Source organism: Mustela nigripes, chromosome 4, assembly GCF_022355385.1.
Source record: "Mustela nigripes isolate SB6536 chromosome 4, MUSNIG.SB6536, whole genome shotgun sequence".
NCBI classification, from domain to species: domain Eukaryota; kingdom Metazoa; phylum Chordata; class Mammalia; order Carnivora; family Mustelidae; genus Mustela; species Mustela nigripes.
Window position 1 is genome coordinate 42,071,614 of NC_081560.1, and position 26,108 is coordinate 42,097,721.

Genomic DNA, 26,108 nt, shown 5'->3' on the forward strand with positions numbered 1-26,108 from the left:
AAGCAGAGGAATGTTGGCTTTTTAAACAGAAGCAGATAAAAAAAAAAGATGCAGGACTCCTTCAGTTCTTCACTAGTCTTAGAAAAACTTTCCAGAATACTGCTTCACACTATAAAAAAGAAAAAATATCTTGCATTAGAATCCTTCAACATCTGCATACTGCTTCACACTGTTCTGCAGCAAATACTGTGCATTCTGTATCTAGTCCTGTGTTTCTGTAATGGTAATGATCCGATCTTCAGATCCTTCTAGAGGTTCATCAATTTTGATCGAAGCTCCTGACTCATGACAGATTTGTTTAATCCGCTGACCACCTTTGCCAATAATAGATCCAGCCAAATCTTTGGGAATAGTTACTTGTGTAGTAATAATAGGTCCACCAAGATTACCATATAAGCCACGACCCCCTGCATAGGAATAATCATATCCGGAGCCACCCTGTGGTTCATAAGCCATCTGCCATTCTGATGGGCTCCATGTATCTATTAATTTTCTTAATAGTGTCTTTTACAGAACTGAGGTTTTTTTAATTTTAAGAATGTCCAATTTACTAATTTTTTTCATGGGTCATGCTTCTGATTTTATATCTAAAAACTCATTATCAAATAAGGTCATTCTAGGTTTTCTCCTTATGTTATCTTTTAGAAGTTTTATAGTTTGTGTTTTAAATTTAGGTCTAAGATCCATTTTGAGTTAATTTTTTTTAGAAAGGTGTAAGGTCTAGGTCTAGGTTCATCTTTTGTGGATGGATGTCCAAGTCCTCCAGCCCATTTCTTGGAAAGACTATCATTTTTCCATTTAATTACCTTTGCTCCTTTGTCAAAAATTTAGTTGCTTGTAATTGTGTGGATCTGTTTCTGGCCTTTCTGTTTTAGTGCATTATTTAATTTGTCTGTTATTTTTCCAATACTGTGTTGTCTTGATTACTGCAGTTTTGGGGAAGTCTTAAAGTCAGCTGGTATCCAGCTTTTTTTAGAGTTTTCTTTTTATCTTTGGTTTTGAGCAGTTTTTACCATGATATGCCTAAGTGTGGTCAAGTTTTTTTTGTTTTTTTTAAATTTATCCCTTGTTGGGGATTTGTAATATTTTATGAGTTAGTGTTTGATTTCTTCTACAAATGTTGGGAACTTCTCAGATATAATCTCTTTAAATATACCTTTTATTTCATTCCTTCATCCCTTCCTGAGATATACAGTAAAATATATTAGATCTTTACTATATGCTCTGTATCTCTTATGTTCTTTCACATATTTTTCATTTCTATCATTTTATACTTTTTTCTAAATGTTTTCTTCTACCTTCCAGTTTATCACTTCTTTGTTTGATTCTGTTTAATTTGTTTTTAAATCCATCTCTGACTTCTTAATAGTGATTATTGTAGTATTTAGTTACACATTTCACTTTCTATTATGGCTTCCAATATTCTCCAATATTCCAATATTTTCAGTATTATCTGTTATTTCTTTGCACATATAAGAGGGATAGTCTATGTCTGATGATGCCAAACATGTTTCTGAGTAGTTTCCAAGAAAAGAGCTGTTTTTGCATTTTTTTTTCAATTTATTTATTTTCAGAAAAGCAGTATTCATTATTTTTTCACCACACCCAGTGCTCCATGCAATCCGTGCCCTCTACAATACCCACCACCTGGTACCCCAACCTCCCACACCCCCGCCACTTCAAACCCCTCAGATTGTTTTTCAGAGTCCATAGTCTCTCATGATTCACCTCCCCTTCCAATTTACCCCAACTCCCTTCTCCTCTCTAACACCCCTTGTCCTCCATGATAATTGTTATGCTCCACAAATAAGTGAAACTGTATGATAATGTTTTTGCGTTTTTAAAGTATTGTTTAAAAAAATAGAAGAAGAATATATATAACAGAGACTGGAAGTGGCCCACAGAGTATAACATATTTACTATCTGACTTTTTACATAAAATATCTATGGACCCATGAAGTAGATACTTTATGGATCTGTTTCTATTGTCATCGTGATGATGTCTTATCTCCTCTGTCTGGTTAGTTTTGATGTGGTATTGGATATTGTACATGAACAGTTACAGAGTTAATTTGGGACTGTGTTGATATTAACTTCTTCCAGAGAAGATTGAAAGTTGCTTCTGGTAGGCAAATAAAGGCACTAGCAATCTTGAACCATCACATGCAGGGAGAGAATGAGCTAATTCGAAGGTGGGCTTTAGTCTGTCTGAAGGCTGCTTAATTTTACTTTATCCCTGGCTCATACAACAGCCCAAACCAAAGCTTGGGACTTAGCTGAGATCACATTCTTGGTGTGTCCTGAGTACTGAGTCCATTGAAATCTCTCAACTGCCTCTGTTAGACTCTGCTTCTGTGGGAATTAGCAGATGCTTCTGGGATAAAAGCAACTTAAAATATCATGCTCATCACTATATATTTTCATCTCTTCTCTGGTTTTAACTTCCTAATTCTTTTTGCTTTGTTAGTAATCTGTGGATTTCATACAGGTTTTGAAATATTTTTTCCCTAGCTTTTCTAGTTCTTAATGATAAGGTTGGTTCAAATTATTTTGACTGTCATTAATGGAAATAAATGCAACTCTTATATTTACTTATTAACAGTGAAGTGTTTGTTTTTTACTTTTTTTCATGTTTGCTTTTTTAATATTTTTATTTCAGATAGCTTCATTATTTCCTATGTATGTTGTGGGGTACATTGAGCCAAACAAATTTCAGAAGATCATTTATATGAACATGGTAACATTTTTAATATTCAAATGTAAAATATTAAAATAAGATTTCAGGATTTATAAAACATTACTGACTATTTTATGGGGTACCTCTTTGCAAGTAGTATTTAATTAATATATATGGTATTGATATTATCCAGGATAGATTACATTATTATATATCTATACCTATAATATTCAGATCTATAACATTCAGATGTTTTATGTCCTGGTGAAACTTTTTAAAATGTTAATGTTTTATTTATTATTGTCACTACTTTTGAAATTGCTTTTTCTCCCAAGACCTGAGACTTTTGGCACTTTGCATTCATATCACACTGTAAATTTTGTTTTTGCATTTTTTAAAATCTCAGTTTCTAAACACATACATATATTTTAGATAAGAAAATAAAACAAAGCTTTGTTAGTGATGGAAATCCTCAAGTAGTCCCAACAAAAATAATATCAGAAAATTAATACTTATGACTAAGTCTTTCTTATTATATCACTCCATTATTAAATCAATAGAAGCTTTAGTGCTATTTTTCTGTTTTCTTTATATCAAATATCAGAGAAATAAGATTAAATTCTGTATATAATTTATGGTATTGAAAAACTTAGAACTTATCCATGTATTGAACTTCTATTATAATTTGTTAATATTATTTATGCATATGAAGTTTGTATTAGAAATGACTATGCCTGTAGACAAAGTATGCATTATGCTATATATCTAATAACAATAAAACAGATATTTCCTTTCTTCAATTGGCAGGTTTCAGTTCTCCTTTGTTTTGTATTGATGTTTGGAAATCCAATGTATTTATCTTCTTATTATTCTTCATCTTTGTTAATGACATTGGTAAGTGTTTGCTAAGCTCATGAAGATTTTTTTTTAACTGACATATAGTAGGTTTACTCATGTAACGGAAGTTTAGGAGAATAAATAGTACCCTTCCCTGATTATTATTTACTCACATGAAAAACTTTTTCCCAAATAATGCTTTTTCTCTCTCTCATTATTGATAAATGAATACAATATTAAGTTTATCTCTTTAAAGTAATGTCCAGGTAAATATTTTTTAAAAATCTTAAGGTAAAAAGACTTACTTTAAAACTATGCCATAATTTATAATAAAAATTAGTTATTTCCTTCTACATCACTTCAGTACATGATATAGTTACTGCAATGACGTTTACCATTTCCCAAAACATTTTTGGAACTCCTCTGAAATGCTTTCACAGACTATGGCACATCCTTTTGAATATCTTCATTGGCGGCAAATCTTCATCTTTCAAGGGTGGATTTAATTTTGGAAATGACCAAAACTTTGTGAACAAGGTAGGTGATTAGATCTTGGGTAATCTAGATCTTGATCAGAATATGGTGTGACAGTAATTAGACTGATTTTCTTGACCATAACTAAATGATCTCTGAAGGCAGTTTGGAAAAAGGAGTTTCAAACTGTTTTGAGCAATGGCAACGTGATTAGAATAGTATATATATAGTCTAACAATATTTTATATAGAGTCTATAAAGTAGCTCATGTGGCTTACTTCCATGGGATAATGCTCATTTGAATATGTATTTGGAATGGTGATTCAGTAAAATTGTTTCATTACTTTATAGTCACACTTCTAATATTCATGAAACAGAACATGGAGTATTTTCCTCCACTAGGATGTTTCTGACATATGCTCTTTCTACAATGATCAGAAATTATATCAATCACAGTAATACCAAATTATGGCACTTTTTCATGTATGGTGCATTGACTGACTCTTGAGATTGTCCCTATATTTTAACATTTTGCTCCCCAAGCCTTTTTTTTCTTTGGCCTCATACCAAGTAATCTCTCCTTTTTCTTTTTCCTCAAAAACATTTTCAAAATTTTATCAAGCTTTGTTATCCTTAAAAAGTAGAGAACTTGGAATCATCTACCTCTTTTTATGAAAACACTTTATTTTGAAATGTAGCACACATCTAGGAAACTACATGAAACAAAAGATTTGTATACTTAGTACTATTACTAATAACTACTGATAAATCAACTGTTATTTGACAAACGTGCCATCAAGCTATATGAAATAAGAAAGAAAGACAAATACTATCCTTCCATTTGTGTCTTTAGTTTCTTTCAGCAATGTTTTGTAATTCAGTGTTTTAAGTCTTTCACACCTTTAGCTAAGTTTATTCTTAATATTTTATTCTTTTTCAAGCTATTGTAAGTGAGAGTGTTTTCTTAATTTCCTTTTCAGAGTGTTGTTAGTGGGTAGAAATGCAACATATTTTTGTATGTTGATTTTGTATCCTGCTACTTTTTAAAAGTTAATTCTAACAGTGTGTGTATATGATATTTAGTGTTTTCTTCATAGAAGATCACATCATCTGCAGAGAGAGATAATTTTACATCTTCCTTTATAATTTTTATACCTTTTATTCCTTTTTCTTGCTTTATTGTTGTAGCTAGGACTTCCAGTACTATATTGAATAAAAATCATTAAAGTTGGCATCCTTGCCTTTTTCCTCATCTTAGAGTAAAAGCTTACAGTTTTTCACCATTTAGTATGATGTTAGCCGTGGGATTTTCAAATATGACTCTTGTTATGTTAAGGTAATTTCCCTCTATTCCTAGTTGTTGAGAGTTTTTATCATGATAGGATGTTGAATTTTATCAAATGTTTTCCTGCATCTATTGAGATGATCTTGTGATTTTAATCCCTCATTCTGGTATTGTAGGATGTTAGGTTAATTGATTTGCATATGTTGAACCATCCTACTTGCAAGATGAATCTCACTTAATCATGGTGTATGATCCTTTTAATGTGTGCTGTTAAATCTGATTTGCTTGTATTTTGTTAAGAATTTTTGCATTTATGTTCACCAGGGATATTAGTCTGTAGGTTAATTTTCTTGTAGTGTCCTTGTCAGGGTCCTGCTGGTCTCACGAAACATGTTTGGAAATGTTCTCTCCTACTAAGTTTTTTGGAACAGTTCAAGAAGGGTTGGCACTATCTTTTCCGTAAATGTCTGGTAGAGTTCACAAGCAAAGCCATCTGGTCTTCGTCTTCTCTTTGTTGGGAGTTTTTTGTTTTGTTTTTGTTTTTATTCAATCACCTTACTAGTTATAGGTGCTCAGAGTTTCTGTTTCTTTATGATTCTGTCTTGGTAAAGTGTATACTTCTAGGAATGTATCTCTTCTATGTAATCCAATTTGTTAGCATCTAGTAGTCTTTTATAATCTATTTTGTTTGGGTTTAGTTGTTTCAGATGGGAGAGTATGTGTAATTCTTGTTATATCAATTTTATCAGAAGCAGAAATTCCATCTTGATTGATTTTAATAATTTATTTTTGGGGTAAAATATTATATTCATAAGAATAAGAATTATACAAAAAGCTATATTCAGAAAATGTCACTCCCTCTTATTTCTTCTTACCCCATTCTCTCCACCTCTCTTTTCACCTTGGTTGTACCTTTCTTGTAAGATCTAATTGGTGTTCTGGTTTGCCCATTTAGTTATTATTTTTTCTTTTTTTGCACTAATAAATATTACATATTTTTAAAAGTATGTCACCTCTTATTTACATGAAAAGTAGCATACTATATTCTGCACTTTGGTTTATTGGCCTGTTGTGGATATCATGTAACAATCTATCCTGGATATCATTCTATATAATTTCAAGAGCTCTTCTTCATTCCTTTTATAGTTTCATAGTACTGTATTATGGATGTTCCATAGATAATTCAACTACTGTTCAATGTTTGGGCATGTAGGTTGTGCCTACATTTTGTATTTACAGTGTTAAAGTGTATAATCTGGTACATTTATATTTTCCTGTTGTTGGAACTTATCCTGGCTCACCCTGAACTAACTAGATGATGCAAAATTCCAGTCAAAATCTATGTAATACACAGGCCTAGGATTTCAGTTTCTTATAGGACTTTTTTTTTTTTCCTTCCCAAACTTGAGAATAAACAACTACTGTATCACCTTGTAGCAATGGTAGGAGGAGTACTCCTATTAATTGAGTGTCTGTCAGTTTGGGCTGCTGTAGTAAAAATATTACAGACTGGATAACTTACACAGAAATTTATTTTTCATATTTTTCATGGAAGTCCATGATCAGGGTGCCACTCAATTTGGTTCTTGGTGAGGGCCCTTTTCTTGATTTGCAGACAGATACCTTTACCATATCCTTACATAGTGGAGAGACATCTCTCCCATATTTCTTCTTATAATAGCACTAGTCCCCTTCATGAGGGCTCCACCCTCATGGTCTAATTACCTCCCAAAGGTTTCACCTTCCCATATGTCACATTGAGGATTAGAGTTTCAACACATATGTTTGGTGTAGAACATAAACATTTAGTTGATAGCACCTCAGATGGACTGAGGGTATAGTTTTTGAGGGCCCTAGCTTATGCCTGTCTCAAGTCCACATTCTTACCTTCCATAGACCCAAGCCCTTTTCTACTTTTGCTGCAAGTCCATAGTGAAAACTTTATTCTGCTATCCTCCTTTAAGACTACCCTATAAGCTCTCCTAATTGTTTCAGTTTTTTAAAGTCATCTGCTTTTCTATGGCACCTGGAAAATTCATTTTCTTTCTTACATGTTCACTTAGACATATTTTAAGCATTTTAAAATATTTTATTTAGGAATTCAGAGAGGAAGGGTTTTTATGTTAACTTAGACCACTAATTTTGCTGCGTGACGTACATATACTCTTGCATGGACACACCTCCTACATACCATCTATACCCTGAGAAGATTGGCTTGCACAAGACATCTCAAGTAACTCAGTGAGGAATTAACTTGACCCTAAAAGCAACTTTTTGGCACACAAAGCATTTAGCTCTCACTACAAGGAAATTTTCCAGGTCCAAATTTTGAAAAATCAAGAATTAAGAAGGAAAATGGGTGGTGATAGCCAAGATGGAAGTGGGTCAACTGTATACTTTTTGAAATGTATCATTAATATAAAATGTCAATTTTATTTAATTGTTTCATTTTATATCATGTGAATTTTAGGTGATAATTCTAAAGAGAAATAAAATTCAAAGATTGGGAGTGTCTGAACTCAACTTTTGGGTAAGAGTCAATAGTTTCAACCATATCTCCAAACTCTGTATTTCTATAGACTGACTATAGACAATATACCTTAAAAATTGACTTATGGTCAATACCTACTCGCATAGGGAGAGAAATAGCTCATAGCAACATCTACAAGTCATTATCAAGAAATGAGTTCATTTATTTCAGCACTATGCTCACACCTCTCTTTACTTTTTATCTTGCTATACCCTTACTGCCTTGCTTTCTAAATTTTGAGTTTCTCTCTTTAGATTTACTAATCTTCTCTTCAAAATAACTCAGTCTGTAGTCCTGATCCCACTTTCCCTTTTCTTTTTCCTCTGCATCTGTCATCTGTCTGTTCTTCTGCTTCCTACTTTAGACTATTATTTTTGTCCCTATATCATTTTCCCTACAGTCCCCCAGCCCCTTTTTATTTAAACTCAGCTACTACCTAATCTCTTTTACTTCTTCCTAAATATGCAAATGGATGGCCCATGTTACCTCTATATTTGTGTGTCTTGTTCCCAAATAAAATAAGTATATCATCAGGTAGGCATTGCAATTACTAATTCTTGTAATATTGGACAGATGAGATTCCTTTTTTTCTCTTGGTCTTTAATGTAGATGTATATATATTAAAAAATAAAACCTATATTAAAGATTTATGTGATTACAGATGATATATTAATAAGGTAAAACTGGAGAAGTTATGGTAAGATCAGGTATATTCCTAATCAGAATGCAAAAGAACAAAATGGACAGTTGCCAGTTACTGCTGGAGGCTTTCTCCCATCCCTAATGATGAAAATGTAGGGATATTTGTGCGGTTGAATTATTAGATTTTTTTTACTTCAGAAAAATTAATGATTTTAAAAGATTAAACCAGGAAATCAATGGAACATTCAAATATTTAATAACTGAACTCAGAAAATAAAAATTTCCATTACAAGCTATTGAAAAATGACAAATAGAACAGTGTACAAAGACATTTAGGGAATTGTGTCAAAGCTGTACTAAGAAGAAAATTTATTGTCTTAAGTATTTACAGTTTAGACTGGAAAGAGTAAAAAAAGTATGCTTTCAACTCAAGAATTTCATAGGAACAAAATTCTAAGGAGAAAAAAGATGAGATATAATTAATGTTCAGATTACCTTTATATTTTGAAGTTGACATAATTGATATTATCAGTCTTTTGCAAAAGGAAGAAACAAGGGGCGCCTAAGTGGCTCAGTGGGTTGAGCCTCTGCCTTCGGCTTGGGTCATGGTCCCAGGGTCCTGGGATCAAGCCCCGCATGGGACTCTCTGCTCAGAGGGGAGCCTGTTTCCCCCTCGCTCTCTCTGCCTGCCTCTCTGCCTACTTGTGATCCCTCTCTCTGTCAAATAAATAAATAAAGTCTTTAAAAAAAAAAAAGAAACAAATCACGTTAGTCATCTAGACAATACAAAGGATATTGTGGCTTCTTATGCCTTTTTTTTTTTTTCATAAAAGAGAACGGTAAAGCAAAGAAGTTTTGTGAACTGATACTTTTTTTTGCAACCTCCTCCCCCAAATCTCTGTTAGTCCCAAATAATTCTTTCATGCCTGTGGAATAAAAATTATATTGTATATCTTACTCTGTATGGTGTTTAGAAACCAAAGATCTGAGTGCTGAGTATCCTCATTGCTACCGCTCTGTCCTTGCTGATAGACAGACAGATAAATGCATATACACACATACATCTGAATATTCATATCATTGAAATTCCACAAGGAAAGGTAAAAGAGAGTGGGACTGAAAACATTTTGAATAAGTAAAGGCTGAAGACTTTCCAAATTTGATAAAAGACATAAATCTACAGAGTCAAAAAACTCAGTGAATCCCAAGTATGATAAACCCAACAAAATCCACGCAAAGGCACATCATAATTAAATTTCTGAAAATTAAAGACAAATCTTAAAATTAGGCAGATAGAAACAATGTGTTACCTATCAGGCAAAACAGATTTGTATTACGGTAACCTCATCTGAAACTATGGAGCCAGAATAAGGTGGCATAATGTTTGTCAAATGCTGAAAGAATTGTCATCTACAAATTACACATCCAGTGAAAGTGTCTTTTTTAGGAGTGTAGGGGAAATAAAAGATATTCTCAGATGAAAGAAAACTAAGAAAATTTGTTCTGTTACAGCTTTATGTATTATTTGCCCATGACCTGGCTTGTATTGAAAAAGTATATTTAAATCTTTAAGTATTAGTGTGTTTCTATTTCTCCTTGTATGTCTTTATAAAGACTGTTTTGCAATGGATAAATGTTCATACACATTTTCTTCATGAAATGTCTTTTAATGTCAAAATATGTTTTATATCTAATGCTTGTTGGTGTGAACTTTAGTGATGACAGAATTATAAACTATGATTCCTTATTTGCTTTGGTTGCTCTTGTCTTTGTCACCTCTTTGAATCTGTTTCTGTACCTCTTTGTACAGCACAGGGAGAGTCTTGCTTTGTGAGAATTTAAAGATTTTTATTAATGTCATAAATGTTACATATATTTTTATTGTATTTAATATTTCTCTCCATATTTCATTCCATGGTACTCTTCAATTTTTAACTTTCTTTATATATTCAGGAAGATTATTTCCTCAGTTATTGCATGCTTGAAACTAGTTTTCTATAATCTTTATACCTGAATGATAGTTGTGTTAGATATAAAGTTCCTGGTTTCCACTTTCTCGAGTGTCTTGAAAATGCTTCTACACCGTTGATGTGCTTTTATGTTTCTTTTAACATATATGATGCAAACTAAATTCTCTTTCCCTTTTAAGTTATGTGGACTTTGTAACTACAAGTGTTAAGGAATTTTCTTCATAATTAAATTTTACTAGGCAATACCTTGAGGTAGTTTACCATACTGATCAATTTCCTTAGTATATGGTGGGTCCTTTCCAAATGTAAATTCAGGTCTTTTATGTCTAAGAAGTTTTCTTGGATTGTAGCTTTTCTTTTTCAGGTACTCTAATTGTAAATACATTGCCTGTCCTCTGTTTCTGCCACTTTCTCTGATTCTTTTACTACCTTCTTTAATCTCATTTTTATTCCTCTGGGGTTTCTGTCCTCAGTGCTCCTTTTGAATTTTTATTTGAATCTCTTCTCCTTTATTACCTTGAGATTGTCTTCATTTTTCAATGGTTTTCTCCTCTTCTTTTTTTTCTTTTTTTAAAGATTTTATTTATTTATTTGACAGAGATCACAAGTAGGCAGAGAGGCAGGCAGAGAGAGAGGAGGAAGCATGCTCCCTGCTGAGCAGAGAGCACCATGCGGGGCTTGATCCCAGGACCCTGGGATCATGACCTGAGCCGAAGGCAGAGGCTTTAACCGACTGAGCCACCCTGGTGCCCCGTTTTCTCCTCTTCTTCCATTTATTTTCTATATTTAGTTAAGTATTCTCAATTTTGGTGGGGTGGTGTCCTTTTCTGTCCTTAGTGTTCAAATTTTTTGTTCTTTTTTTTTTTTTAACCTCTCTGAATGCTTATTTGAGCTTATGAAATTCAACATTTAATTCTGCATTGTAGATTTTTTTCTGCTTTGTGAGATTTTAATTTATTGGAGCAAAGATCATAAATTGATATGCTTGACTCATTTTTTTAACTTTTTTTAAAAATTTTTAATTTATTTTCGGCATAACAGTATTCATTATTTTTTCACCACACCCAGTTTTTTTTAACTTCTTAAAGAAGCTATATTATAGCTATTATGGACCTCTTTGACCTTATTATTTTGTGGTTAGAGCAGATGTTTTCTAATCTAGGTGCAGCCTTTTTTGTTAATGTAACAAAATGTGGTTTTATCAATTAACAGGAACTTAGTTCATTCATCTTTTAATGGCAGTAGTGATTGTCTTTTGTTTGATCCCCATTTATTTTTCTGGATAATTAATTCTCCCTTCTTGCTTATTTCCTTTTCCATACACTATCCTGGGGGGTTTCTCTCTTTTCTTTACCCTTCCTCTCTTTCCAGAAGGAATGCCTTTCTGGGATCAGTAATTTTATACTGAACACTTGAAGTCCCTGCTCTATAGCCCATTCTTCAGTCTTCTCACACATAAAGTGGACTTTTCTAAAGTTATTTCAGCTCAGTTTGGGACCCCTCATTTCCCTCTTTCCTCTTCCATATGGTTTTGAGAGCCCTCATTCTCTACAAAGGCTTAGATCAGGACTTGAGTTTCAACTTTGCTATATATGTTGTTTCTTTCTATTTACAGGTAATTTGAAGTTGTACTGTTACCGGTTTTTAATATTTGTGATTGCATTGTTCTACTTGTTGGATAAGTGTGGAAGATTAGGATTTAGGCCACTATAATTTTCCTCAGGTTATCTAGAAGTCCATACTTCTAGAAATAAGCTCTTTCTAATCAAGGATAACTGAAAAACAAATAAAAAATAGAGAACCCCATGTAAGTTTCAGTTTCTGCTTCTCTCTTTAAAATAAAAGCTTAAGTTTTCAAATTTTCCTTTCTTGAAGAGGGATATATTTCCAAAAGATTGATAGAAGAATTTTTTAATAATTTAATCCTATTTTTTGAAAAAAGAACTTTCAGCTAGGAAATAATATTTGGAAACATGCATATAGCTCTTTTTTTCACAGAAATTGAAAAGAAATAACTTTAAAAATATTCCTTTAGAATTTGTAGAACTCTAGGGTTGTTACATATTTTATAACAGTATCATCTCTTCTAGTTCTTTGCCTTTGTAAACAGAATTTTCTATCTTTAGACTTCATCATTAATATTCTTTACATGATTAAAATTTTCCTATAACATTTGTTGATATAATTAAATATTTTAACTGGGTCATTTTTAATTTTTGTATTATAATTTTATTTTCTAGCTGATTCAAGTTTGTGCTTGGTTGTGTGGAACAATTATTTTGAAATTTCTGACATCTAAAATCTTAGGTGTTTCAGATCATGTAAGTACTTTCTAGTTAAAGCATAAAAATTCCTGCAAATATGTAAATAGATGAAAACTTTGAAACCATCTATTTTTACCTATTTATTTTATAGAGATTAGGTGCCTTCCTCAAAGACCTAGGGGTATTTATTGGCTGAGTCAGTAATAAAACCATGCAGTTCAATGATAAAACCATGCAGTTCAATGATCTTTTCAACCCACTAAGAAAAAACTACCAATAAATGCTGACTTAGCTATCCAGGAAAAATATTAATAATATCTTAAGTAGTTATGTGTTTGTATTTCAGTTAAAATACAAATAAGGGCATCTGGCTGGCTCACTCAGTAGAGTGTGCAACTCTTATTGGGAAGGTGGGTTCAAGGCCCATGTTGGGTGTGTAAATTACTTTAAAATATTTTTTAAAAAATCATTTGTTTAAAATAATAAATTGTACATTTATTGGAAATGTTAACATATGAGAAGTCTGTACTCTGCTTTGAAATATAAAACTCTCACAATCGCAGTGTCATTTTATAGATGTGTAATTACAGACTGAAATTAAGATGCGACTTGATATTTTAAAAGTTTTCTTGTAATATAAAAGGAAAATGGGAAATGTTAAAAATTCTTTATTTTTTCAGCTTCTGGAAAATATATGGACCTATCCTTCATGTGTGGTGTATGTTTTAAAGCCAGTGTCTTGTTTGCCTTTGTCAAACCAAAGCCCCTACTTAGCTAATCGGTTCAGGTGAAGAGATAATAGTGCAGGAATTTACTTTTGATTCTTGACACTTACCCTTTGGATATGAGTGTACATGAGTGTATCATACAGTAACATACTCTGGAATGCACTTCATCCAGTACTATCCAGTTAGGAACCTGTGGAATGCTGAAGTTTCTTCACCTTTAACCAGAGATTATGTTACTTACTCACTGAATGGTAAAGTGCTATCACTCTCCAAGAGAACTGAGCTTATGTGCATGTTGAGGTTAAATAAAATTTCAAAATGTAGGGATTTATTCATCATTTATTGCTATCTCTGCATGATGATTCATTAGGTTTTTGTTGTTGTTGTTGTTGCTGCTGTTCTCTGGTATGTTTGACACATTTTCCTTTTTTCTTTCCCTTTCTATTCCTAACTTTTCATTCTGTAGGGGCTGTACATTTTATGATAAACTTTACTGAAGCCTCCTAAGTTATTTATTTATGTTGATTTGGTCTATGGTTTTCTTTTCTGCCTTGCTCCACATTGTCACCCAACTGATTACAAATCTTACACACACACTCACACCCCCACACACATACACACACATTCTTGGTACTCTCTCTCTCTCTTTTTTCTATAGTCTTTTTAAAAAATTAACATATGATGTATTATTAGCCCCAGGGATATGAATCATCATGCATACACACTTCACAGCATTCACCATAGCACATACCCTCCCCAGTGTCCATACCCAACCACCCTCTCCATACTTCCCTCCCCACCAGCAACCCTTGGCTTGTTTTGTGAGATTAAGAGTTTCTTATGGTTTGTCTCCCTCCCGATCCCATCTTGTCTCATATTTTCCCTCCCTATCTGCCAACCCCCCCACTTTGCCTCTCAAATTCCTCATATCAGGGAGATCATTTGATAATTGTCTTTCTCTGACTGACTTATTTTGCTCAGCATAATACCCTCTAGGTCCATCCGCATCATTGCAAATGGCAAGACTTCATTTCTTTTGATGGCTGCAGAGTATTCCATTATATATATATACCACATCTTCTTTATCCATTCATCTGTTGATGGACATCTAAGTTCTTTCCATAGTTTGGCTATTGTCGACATTGCTGCTATAAACATTTGGGTGCACGTGCCCCTTCGGATCACTACATTTGCATCTTCAGGGTAAATATCCAGTAGTGTGATTGCTGAGTCATAGGGTAGCTCTGTTTTCAACTTTTTGAGGAGCCTCCATGCTGTTTTCCAGAGTGGCTGTACCAGCTTGCATTCCCACCAACAGTGTAGGAGGGTTCCCCTTTCTCTGTATCCTCTCCAGCATCTGTCATTGCCTGACTTGTTAATTTTAGCCATTCTGACTGGTGTGAGGGGGTATCTCATTGTGGTTTTGATTTGTATTTCCCTGATACCAAGTGACATGGAGCACTTTTTCATGTGTCTGTTGGCCATCTGAATGTCTTCTTTGCAGAGATGTCTGTTCATGTTCTCTGCCCATTTCTGATTGGATTATTTGTTCTTTGGGTGTTGAGTTTGAAAAGCTCTTTATAGATTTTGGATACTAGCACTTTATTGATACATCATTTGCAAATATCTTCTCCCATTCTGTCAGTTGTCTTTTGGTTTTGTTGACTGTCTCCTTTGCTGTGCAAAAGCTTTTGATCTTGATGAAGTCCCAATAGTTCATTTTTGCCCTTGCTTCCCTTGCCTTTGGCGATGTTCCTAGGAAGATGTTGCTGCAGCTGAGGTCAAAGAGGTTGCTGCCTGTGTTCTGCTCAAGGATTTTGATGGATTCCTTTCTCACATTGAGGTCCTTCATCCATTTTGAGTCTATTTTTGTGTGTGGTGTAAGGAAATGATCCAGTTTCATTTTTCTGCATGTGGCTGTCCAATTTTCCCAACACCATTTGTTGAAGAGACTATCTTTTTTCCACTGTATACTCTTTCCTGCTTTGTCAAAGATTAGTTAACCGTAAAGTTGAGGGTCTGTTTCTGGGCTCTCTATTCTGTTCCATTGATCTATGTGTCTGTTTTTGTGCCAGTCCAATACTGTCTTGATGATGACAGCTTTGTAATAGAACTTAAAGTCTGAAATTGTGCTGCCACCAACTTTGGCTTTCTTTTTCAACATTTCTCTGGCTATATGAGGTCTTTTCTGGTTCCATATAAATTTTAGGATTATTTGTTCCATTTCTTTGAAAAAAATGGATGGGATTTTGATAGGGATTGCATTAAATGTGTAGATTGCTTTAGGTAGCATAGACATTTTCACAATATTTGTTCTTCCAATCCATGAGCATGGAACATTTTTCCATTTCTTTGTGTCTTTCTCAATTTCTTCCATGAGTACTTTATAGTTTTCTCGTATAGATTCTTTGCCTCTTTGGTTAGGTTTATTCCTAGGTATCTTATGGTTTTGTGTGCAATTGTAAGTGGGATCGACTCCTTAATTTCTCTTTCTTCTGTCTTGTTGGTGTATAGAAATGCAACTGATTTCTGTGCACTGATTTTATATTCTGACACTTTACTGAATTCCTGTATGAGTTCTAGCAGATTTGGAGTGGAGTCTTTTGGGTTTTCCACATAAAGCATCATATCATCTGCAAAGAGTCATAGTTTGACTTCTTCTTTGTCGATTTGGATGCCTTTGATTTCTTTTTGTCTGACTGCGGAGGCTAGGACTTCTAGCACTATGTTATAGCAGTGGTGATAATGGACATCCCTGCCGTGTTCCTGACCTTAGTGGAAAAGCTCTCAGTTTTTCTCCATTGAGAGTGATTTTTGCTGTGGGTTTTTCATAGATGGCTTTGATGGTATTTAGAAAGTACCCTCTGTCCCTACACTTTGAAGAGTTTTGATCAAGAAAGGATGCTGTACTTTGTCAAATGCTTTTTCAGCTTCTATTGAGAGTATCATATGGTTCTTGTCTGTTCTTTTATTAATGTATTGTATCACACTGATTGATTTGTGGATGTTGAACCAACCTTGCAGACCAGGAATAAATCCAACTTGGTTGTGGTGGATAATCCTTTTAATGTACTGTTGGGTCCTATTGACTAGTATTTTGGTGAGAATTTTCACATCTTTATTCATCAAGGATATTGGTCTGTAATTCTCTTTTTTGATGGGGTCTTTGGTTTTGGGATCAAGATAATGCGGGCCTCATAAAACGAGTTTGGAAGTTTTCCTTTCATATCTATTTTTTGGAACAGTTTCAAGAGAATAGGTACTAATTCTTCTTTAAATTTGGTAGAATTCCCTGGGAAGCCGTCTGTCCTTGGGGTCTTGTTTGTTGGGAGATTTTTGATGACTGTTTCAATCTCCTTACTGGTTATGGGTCTGTTCAGGTTTTCTATTTCTTCCTGATTCAGTTTTGTTGGTTAATACGTCTCTAGGAATGTATCCATTTCTTCCAGATTGTCAAATTTGCTGGCATATCGTAGCTCTTAATATGTTCTTATAATTGTTTTTATTTCTTTGGTGTTGGTTGTGATCTCTCCTCTTTAATTCATGATTTTATTTATTTGGGTCCTTTCTCTTTTCTTTTTAATAAAGAGAGGAGAGGCTTATCAATCTTATTAATTCTTTCAAATAACCAGCTCCTAGTTTCATTGATTTGTTCCACTGTTTGGTTTGGTTTTGTTTTTTGGTTTCCATTTCATTGATTTCTGCTCTGATCTTTATTATTTCTCTTCTCCTGCTGGATTTAGTCTTTCTTTGCTGTTCTCTCTCCAGTGTCTTTAAGTGTAGGGTTAGGTTGTGTGTTTGAGACCTTTAATATTTTCCTCTCAGGACTGCCTTTGCTGTGTCACATAGATTTTGAATAGTTGTGTTTTTATTATCATTTGCTTCCATGAATTTTTTCAATTCTTCTTTAATTTCCTGGTTGACCCATACATTCTTTAGTAGGATGCTCTTTAGCCTCCATGTATTTGGGTTCTTTCCAGATTTCCTCGTTATTGAGTTCTAGCTTCAAAGCATTGTGGTCTGACAATACGCAGGGAATGATCCCAATCTTTTGATACCAGTTGAGACCTGATTTATGATCCAGGATGTGACCTATTCTGGAGAACATTCCATGTGCACTAAAGAAGAATGTGTATTCTGTTGCTTTGAGATGGAATTTTCTGAATATATCTGTGATGTCCATCTGGTCCAGTGTGTCATTTAAGATCTTTATTTCCTTGGGGCGCCTGGGTGGCTCAGTGGGTTAGCCCTCTGCCTTCGGCTCGTGTCGTGGTCTCAGGGTCCTGGAATTGAGTCCCGCGTCGGGCTCTCTGCTCGGTGGAGAGCCTGCTTTCCTTCCTCTCTCTCTGCCTGCCTCTCTGTCTGCTTGTGATCTATGTTTGTCAAATAAACAAATAAAATCTTAAAAAAAAAAGATCTTTATTTCCTTGTTGATCTTTTGCTTGGATGATCTGTCCATTTCACTGAGGGTGGTGTTAAAGTCCCCTACTATTATTGTATTATTATCAATGTGTGTCTTTGATTTTGTTATGAATTGGTTTATATAGTTGGCTGCTCCCATGTTAGGGGCATAGATATTTTAAATTGTTAGATCTTCTTGTTGGACAGACCCTTTGAGTATGATATAATGTCCTTCCTCATCTCTTATTGTAGTCTTTGGCTTCAAATCTAATTTATCTGATAAAAGGATTGCCACCCCAGCTTTCTTTTGATGTCCATTAGCTTGGTAAATTGTTTTCCACCCCCTCACTTTAAATCTGGAGGTGTCTTTGGGTCTAAAATGAGTTTCTTGTATACAGTATATTGATGGGTTTTGTTTTTTTATCCATTCTGATGCCCTATGTCTTTTGATGGGGGCAGTTAGCTTATTTACATTCAGGGTAACTATTGAAGGATATGAATTTAGTGCCATTGTATTGCCTGTAAGGTGACTGTTACTGTATATTGTCTCTGTTCCTTTCTGGTCTTCTACTTTCAGGCTCTCTTTGCTTAGAGGACCCTTTTCAATATTTCCTGTAGAGCTGGTTTGGGGTTTACAAACTCTTTTAGTTTTTGTTTGTCTTGGAAGCTTTTTATCTCTCCTTCTATTTTGAATGATAACCAAGCTGGATATAGTATTCTTGGCTGCATGTTTTTCTCATTTAGTGCTCTGTATGTATCATGCCAGTTCTTTCTGGCCTTCCAGGTCTCTGTGGATAAGTTTTCTGCCAATCTAATATTTTTAACCTTGTATGTTACAGACTTCTTGTCCTGGACTGCTTTCAGGATTTTCTCTTTGTCACTAAGACAAAGATGATGGGGTATGGACCTATTTTTATTGATTTTGGGGAGAGTTCTCTGTGTGTCCTGGATTTTGATGCTTGTTCCCTTTGCCATATTAGGGAAATTCTCTACAGTAATTTGCTCCAATATACCTTCTGTCCCCCTCTCTCTTTCTTCTTCTTCTGGAATTCCAATTATTCTAATATTGTTTCATCTTATGGTATCACTTATCTCTTGAATTCTGCCCTCATGGTCCAGTAGTTGTTTGTTTCTCTTCTTCTGAGCTTCTTTATTGTCTGTCATTTGGTCTTCTATATCACTAATTCTCTCTTCTGCCTCTTATCCTAGCAGTAAGAGCCTCCATTTTTTATTGATTTTATTGATTTCAGCATGGTTAGATTTTAGTTCTTTTATTTCTCCAGAAAGGGCTTTTACTTCTCCAGACAGGATTTCTCTAATATCTTCCATGCCCTTTTTGACCCCAGCTAACTTGAGAATCGTCATTCTGAACTCTAGATCTCATGCATTACCAATGTCCGTATTGATTAGGTCCCTAGCCTTCAGTACTGCCCCTTGTTAATTTTTTTTGTGGTGAGTTTTTCCACCTTGTCATTTTATCTTTCCGGAAGTGGTCGATTTTCTATTTCTAGAATTGCTGCTCTTCTTCTCTTCGATCTCCTGTTGGGTTTGTAGGTGTTTGGAATGGCTTGATAACTATCTAGCTGAACTCTGTAAACTGATGTCATCTCAGTCTGCTATTCCTCTGCCATCTTGACTCCTCCCCGCTTGACCCACACCCTTGGTACTCTTAAGTGAATTCCTGTATGTGACATTGTGAGACTTGAAATGAATGTGGTTTAGTTAAATCATTATCAATCATCAGGCCTAGTTCAAATTAGAAAAGTCTGAATTATCCTTGCTACTCATAGTTAAGGGAAGCATGAATAAATGAAAACCCAGACAATTGTTACATTTGATATAAAATAATTTTTGTTCCTACAGAATAATTTGAATTAAGGTTTACATTTCAGATATTTTCTTTCTTTCTTTTTTTTTTTTGGCCTTGTGAGAATGCAGTAGAAAAATAATTGTCTCACTGACAATAGGTAATAAATCATCAGTAGAAAATAGGGGTTCTACATTGAGTTTGGTTGGAGATGTTTATTTCAAAGGCCTTGGAGATTAACTAACTAAATCAAAGTAGTGTTTGTAGTTGCAGTTCTTATGATGAATAGCTCTTATGTTTAATGGCTTGAGTGTATGTCTGAAAAGTTCAACAAGCACCAAAAATTGTAACCAGTGTATGAGGCTTTGAGAAAATAGAAACACATATAAAATTTAATCATGATTTGTGATATGTAGTGAAAGGGTTAATGTGAGATAGTTTCCTTCTTAATAAAGCTGATTATAAAATCTCACGATTAACTGCATGGTGGTTGCTGCCCAATGAGTATTGGTCTTAACTCACTCTTTATATTATCATCTCTTTTTAATTTTTTCTGACCTCTATTCTTTTCATTTCTTGTGATATTTCTCTTTGTTTTCAGTTTTCTTCATAATTCAGTGCATAGGAATGTATAGTTCACGGATTTTTAAAAAAATTTTTCTTTGAGGGGCATCTGTGGACCTTGAATTATCTCCTTTGTAGACTTTACTAATAAAACAAATTAATTATTATTGACCATAATTCCTAGGGTAATTTTAATTTATTTTACTTTATTTTCTTTTAGATTCGCTTGAGTGACCTTATAGCAGCCAGAATCCTAAGGTATACAGATTTTGATACCTTAATTTACACTTGTGCTCCTGAATTTGACTTCATGGAAAGAGCGGTATGAATATTTTTTTGATTTTTTTCCTTTTCTACAGGTATGATAGTTTTTTGTTCTTGAATTTTCCTTTTAGTCATAAACTCACAATTTTTATCCAGAGACATCCAACTTTATCATTTTTTTATTATAACTTTTATTAGTCATATAGTAACTTCTATCTTAAAGAGTTATTGATGATGATTAAATGAGATAATCCAGGAAGAGTGCTGAACATACTATCTGATCCACAGTTCAATTGCTTTCATTTTTTTAATACATTTTCAATATAAATAATTTATATTTATACTATATATTATATTCTATATTCTATATTTCATATTCTATAATATATAAAATATATATTTATGTTATTTAATATATTTATGTTAAATATATTTGAATACTTTAATATAAATATATTTAAATATATTTAACATAAATATATTTTTCATGTATTTTTTTAAAAGATTGTTTTAAATTTATTTATTTGAGAGAAGAGAGAGAGAGCCAGAGCTTGAGCAGGGGCCAGGTCAGAGGTAGAGGAAGAACCAGACTTCCAGTGAGCACAGAGCCCATTATAGGCTTGATCCCAGGACCCTGGAATCATGACTAGAGCTGAAGGCAGATGTTTAACTAACTGAACCACCCAGGTGCCCCATACCGTTCAATTACTTTTAATAATCTAGGTCACCTGCTCAAATCCAAATTCTCTTTTGATTTTTAGAAACTTTAGTTTTATTTCACTTAACACTCCAAATATTATAAAAAATTTTTAACAAGATGCTGCCATGAAAGGTATACTACTAATCATACATTATTCTCTTTTTTATCCAACCAGTCATACATTCACTCAAAAACTATTATGAGTACTATTTATTTATCTGTGAGGCAGTTTGCTGTAGGACTGACTACAATGAGGAAAATGTCTTGGTGCCTGCCTTCAAGAAGTACTTAATTCAGTGGCATGGTAAATCACTCAGACCACAATAATGGGTCATGAGAATTATTTAGCTGGTGATGTTATTTTATTGCTTCTCATATTTACAGTTATTACATAGACTGGCTTTCTTCCTTGTTTGTTCTAGTTTCACCAATGAAAATAATGGAACTTTGCAGCTCAGGAAATGATAATGTAGGGTCTGGGGATTAGTAAACATAAAATTTAAGAATTAATTTTATGTAAATAAAAGAAAGATAAAACCAAAAGAAAGGAAAAAGTAATAGACATAGCTTATTTTTGGCTTAATGTTTTTTACTGTTAAACTCTTTGGTACATTTGTATAATTTTTTATAATTTTCATTCTTGTAGTAGAAGATGAAGGTTGATAGATATATATATAACATTAATGATAAAAACATTTTTACCTTTAAGGAATTTCATTGTGAGGGGCACCTGGGTGGCTCAGTGGTTAAGCAGCTGCCTTCGGCTCAGGTCATGATCCCAGGGTCCTGGGATCAAGTCCCCCATCACATTGGGCTCCCTGTTCAGCGGGAAGTCTGCTTCTCCCTCACTCATTCCCCCAACTTGGATTCCCCCTCATGCCGTGTCTCTCTCTGTCAAATGAATAAATATTAAAAAAAAAGAAAAAAGAAAAAAATTTCATTGTGATACTCAATTTGACAGATTTTTATTCATTTACTGTAAAATTTAATAAATGACTAGTTTGAATAATTTGCTTTATTTCAGACTCCCTTGAGATATACAAAGACATTATTGCTTCCAGTTGTTATGACGATTACTTATTTTATCTTTAAAAAGGTATTCCTAAAAAATTTTTTCATTTGCTTTTGGGTTCAAGATAAGGACTATAGTGGATTAATGTTAATAACTGGGAATTCCATTTTATTTTTAGAAGGAATCCATACCCCCCTTAAAAATTTTCTTACTCAGCTCTCTCTTTATTTAGTATTATATGGTTTTTAAAAAACTATTATATGAGTTTTTTAGAAAGCCTCATCAGAAAGGATATTCTTATTCTTTCAAAAGAAATCAGTTACCCACTATGTACCATGAACTACATTCACAGTGTTAGTCCACTGGGACAAATAAAACAGGTCTTCTCCTGTCTTGGAACTTACAGTCTTGGTGGGCTTCAAGCAAATAATCGCACAGTTTGAAAAATTAAAATTGTCGAAGGAGCTGTGAAAGGAAAACAACAGTTCAGTATCTTCTGAATATAAAGCACATTCAAGCAAGTCTTGATCCATTTTAAGACATGCACAGGAGAATTTTGTATAGAAATTCTTTAAAACTTTGTGTATTCTATGTGTTTTCCCAGCAAAAGAAATATTACTATGATAAAAGAAATAATGTTCTAAAATACCTCTGGCAGATTTTCTTGGTCTGGGAGTGGTATATCTAAAATTCTAACTAAAGACACTGGGTTTTAGTTTTTAGCATTTTTGAACCATCTTTATATTGTTTAGAGGTTGTCTTAAGTCACTATTTATTTTATACCTTCAAGTAAATAGCAATAACATTTCTCTACTACTATACCGCCTGTGGTCCTGTTAAAACTGGTTTTCTTTATTTAAAGTCAGATTGCTTTTCCTCTCTCTATAGTTCCAGCTCCCACATTTCTCATTCCTGTGTTTTCACATAAAATGTGAACAATTTGAGTGAGAAAGGCATCTGCCTCTACATCTCTGTGGTTTCTCCCTTGACCCAGTTCCCCAGAGACCACTTGGAAAGAGGATAGGGGCAGTAAGAAGAAATGGGTAACTACACACTGTGTCCCTTTGGCTCCACCTAACTCTCCACTAGCCTATTTCTGTTCCATCATGACAAATGGTGCTATTCTTTGAAGGCTCCACTTAGAGGAGCTAATGCAGGAATTAACTACTCAGTGGGGATATCGCTAACATGGGAGAAGATGACAGCTAGATCCACTATTACTATCTTTATAAAATTAAGATCCACGACTCATAAACATAGTACTAGCTCCCAAACACACACCACAGCTCAAACCATGCATATGCATTAAAAGGCATTTCTGTGCCTTTGCTGCATGTGCACACACACGTGTGTGCAGACATGTCCCCATCCCTTTACCCATTAAAGTGTAACACTTTTTTGTCTCCATATAAACCCTTCCTTTTTATTTGTCCCATTGTGGCTAATTTTTTTTTTTTTCCCTTAAGAATACTTCTGATGTTCATTTACTTTTTCACTTGTATGAAATAGCTTCTGGGAAGAAAGAAGGAAAGCAACTATCATATGATTTTTCTGTGAAACTACTGAATTTTAAACTCCTATGAGTGCATATGTTCTATTAACTAAACCCCTAAATAGGCTTTTTGCTTGCCTAAGTGACCAGAATCTCACTCGTGTCACTTGAAACATTCATCCACATATTATGCACAGTGTAAAACTTGAAGTTCCCCATAAATTTTTTTTTTTTTTTTTTTTTACTATACCTTTAAGTTGCTTAGGATGCAGCTAAAAACTCTTTGGCCCAGTCAAGCCCCCACGTTCACCTTCACTCCTCCCTTCCTCCCTCACCATCAAGTGGTACATTGTGGTAAGCGCACTTTGGCCTTCTGTTGTGGTTATTTCCGCAGGAGCTAGATCAGGGAAGAAGATACGCCACAGCTAATTTGATAAGAATCAGAAGTTTACTGAAGCAGAATATAAACTGCATGGGTGGGAGGAGGTGGGGGGGGCAAGGGAGTGTTGGGGGAAGGAGAGAGAGAGTCCTGCTTTGCTTGGAAGATTAAGATAAAATAGTCTCAGAGTACAGCTGCTGCCTCGGTGGAAACCAGTTCCCCACTTGCAGCCCACTTCCCTCCCAGGAAAATATAAACTCTAATAAGGAGCTGTCCACGTGTACGAGCTTAAAATTTTAGAGTTGAAATGGACCTTAAAGATTTACCCCAATGCCGTTTTCTTTCTTTCTTTCCTTCTTTCTTTCTTTCTTTCTTTCTTTCTTTCTTTCTTTCTTTTTTCTCTTTCTCTTTCTTTCTTTCTTTCTCTTTCCTTCTTTCTTTCTTTTTTATAAAAGAATTTAGAACTTCATGAAAATATTTGCCTGAGGCAGAGGTGGGATTAAAGTGCTCCTGATGACTCACTTTAACAATAAAGACACTTCTTTCTAGTGAGGGTATTTATGTTTATAAATCAGAGCATTTTAAATGTCACATAATTCCTTAGAAAACCTTAATTTATTCTATTCACAGGCTTATCGTGATGTTTTATGTGTCTTATCTGCAAATACTTATCTAAGGTAATTATATCATAATTGTTTTTAAATCGTACTGTATTCAGTTATTAAATAACTACTCTAATATCAAATGAATGTATATTAAACCAGCAGTTTGATTAAGAAAGGAGACATGAACCAATCTTAGATGTTCTCTTTAAAAAATATATATTATTTTTAGACATCTCTTTTATGTGTTTGGACTTATTTTGGAGATATTTCTATTTTAATTAATTCAAAGTTTTAATCAATTTAGTTTAATTTTAATATATGACTAGAATTTAAAGTCCATAAACAGAAGTAAGCTAAAGTTTTGTTTTAGCAATTCTTGTTTTTTTAACTTTCAGAGAAAACATAATTATTTGTTTCTCTGTGTATTCATGAAGTAGTTTTTCTGCATTTATTGTTAAAACCATTTGCTGTATCACATTTTTTTTTTTTTGGTGGTTTAAGTGAAGTCACTAACTTCACTGGCATAAATATATGTGAGAAAAATATAACTCAAATCACACATTGCTACAGGACATGTGAGATTGTGGAGAAAACCTCCTTACGAGGAAAATCTTAAATTACATTTTATACTTGCAGATATATGATTAAATTTGATGTATTAATGAAATTTATTTTTTAGGACAGTTTCAGATTTACGGAATAGTTGTGAAGATAGTACAGAGAGATTCCATCAGTCCTGTACCCCATGCTTATATTTTCAGTAAACAGTTTTGTATGGTTATCGGAAGGGCTTAATAGAACTTTATGGTTGAAATAGTTCAGTCTTATTTGTCAAAATCCAAATCAAAGGGCTTAATAGACCTACTCTCCTTTCTCTGGTCTGAGGGACCTCAGAGCAATATGCCGTAACATTGTAAAAAGAGTGTTTTTAGAGCTCTGAGAACTATTCACATAAGGAATGCATGATGGCATCTGGGATATTAATTGAATTGAAGATTGAGAGTTACATGACAGCTGTCTTCAAGTACTTGAGAGGGTGCAGTGTAGAAGAGGACAGACTCAAGGGGACCAAAGGGAGAAGATATCTAGCTCAGAATAAGGAAGTGATTACATTCCTGGAAGTGACAGGCTTGTGTGTGTGGTGGGGGAGGGATGTAGAGGAGTTTTTAAATTACAAAATAATACATGCATACAGTAAGACATACAGATGAAATATTTCAAGAAAAGAGGGAGTGTTTCTTTCCGTGGATCTACTCCTCACTGGTGCTGATTGCAAATGGTTTTGTATGTATCATTCTAGAAAACATTTCCAAAAACAGTGTTTTTATAAAAAAATAGAATCAGTATTATTATGTAACTTTTATTTTTACTTAATAGTGTATCTTGGTGTCTGCCTATATCTTCTTCATACTTTTTAGTGGTCTCCACATTTTATTGTTTGTCATCATGAATAATTACCAAGTACTTAACTATTCCC

At 33.8% G+C, this 26,108-nt stretch overlaps 1 protein-coding gene across 1 annotated transcript in view; it reads left to right on the forward strand.

Annotated features, from left to right (window-relative positions):
- DPY19L2 (dpy-19 like 2) overlaps positions 1-26,108 on the forward strand; it is a 94,714-nt gene that overhangs the window by 37,918 nt on the left and 30,688 nt on the right. Inside the window, exons 10-16 of the mRNA XM_059396584.1 lie at positions 2,660-2,737; positions 3,485-3,571; positions 7,744-7,803; positions 12,656-12,736; positions 20,400-20,501; positions 22,168-22,239; positions 24,657-24,703. Of these exons, the coding sequence (XP_059252567.1) occupies positions 2,660-2,737; positions 3,485-3,571; positions 7,744-7,803; positions 12,656-12,736; positions 20,400-20,501; positions 22,168-22,239; positions 24,657-24,703 (527 nt within the window). The remainder of the gene's footprint in view (positions 1-2,659; positions 2,738-3,484; positions 3,572-7,743; positions 7,804-12,655; positions 12,737-20,399; positions 20,502-22,167; positions 22,240-24,656; positions 24,704-26,108) is intronic.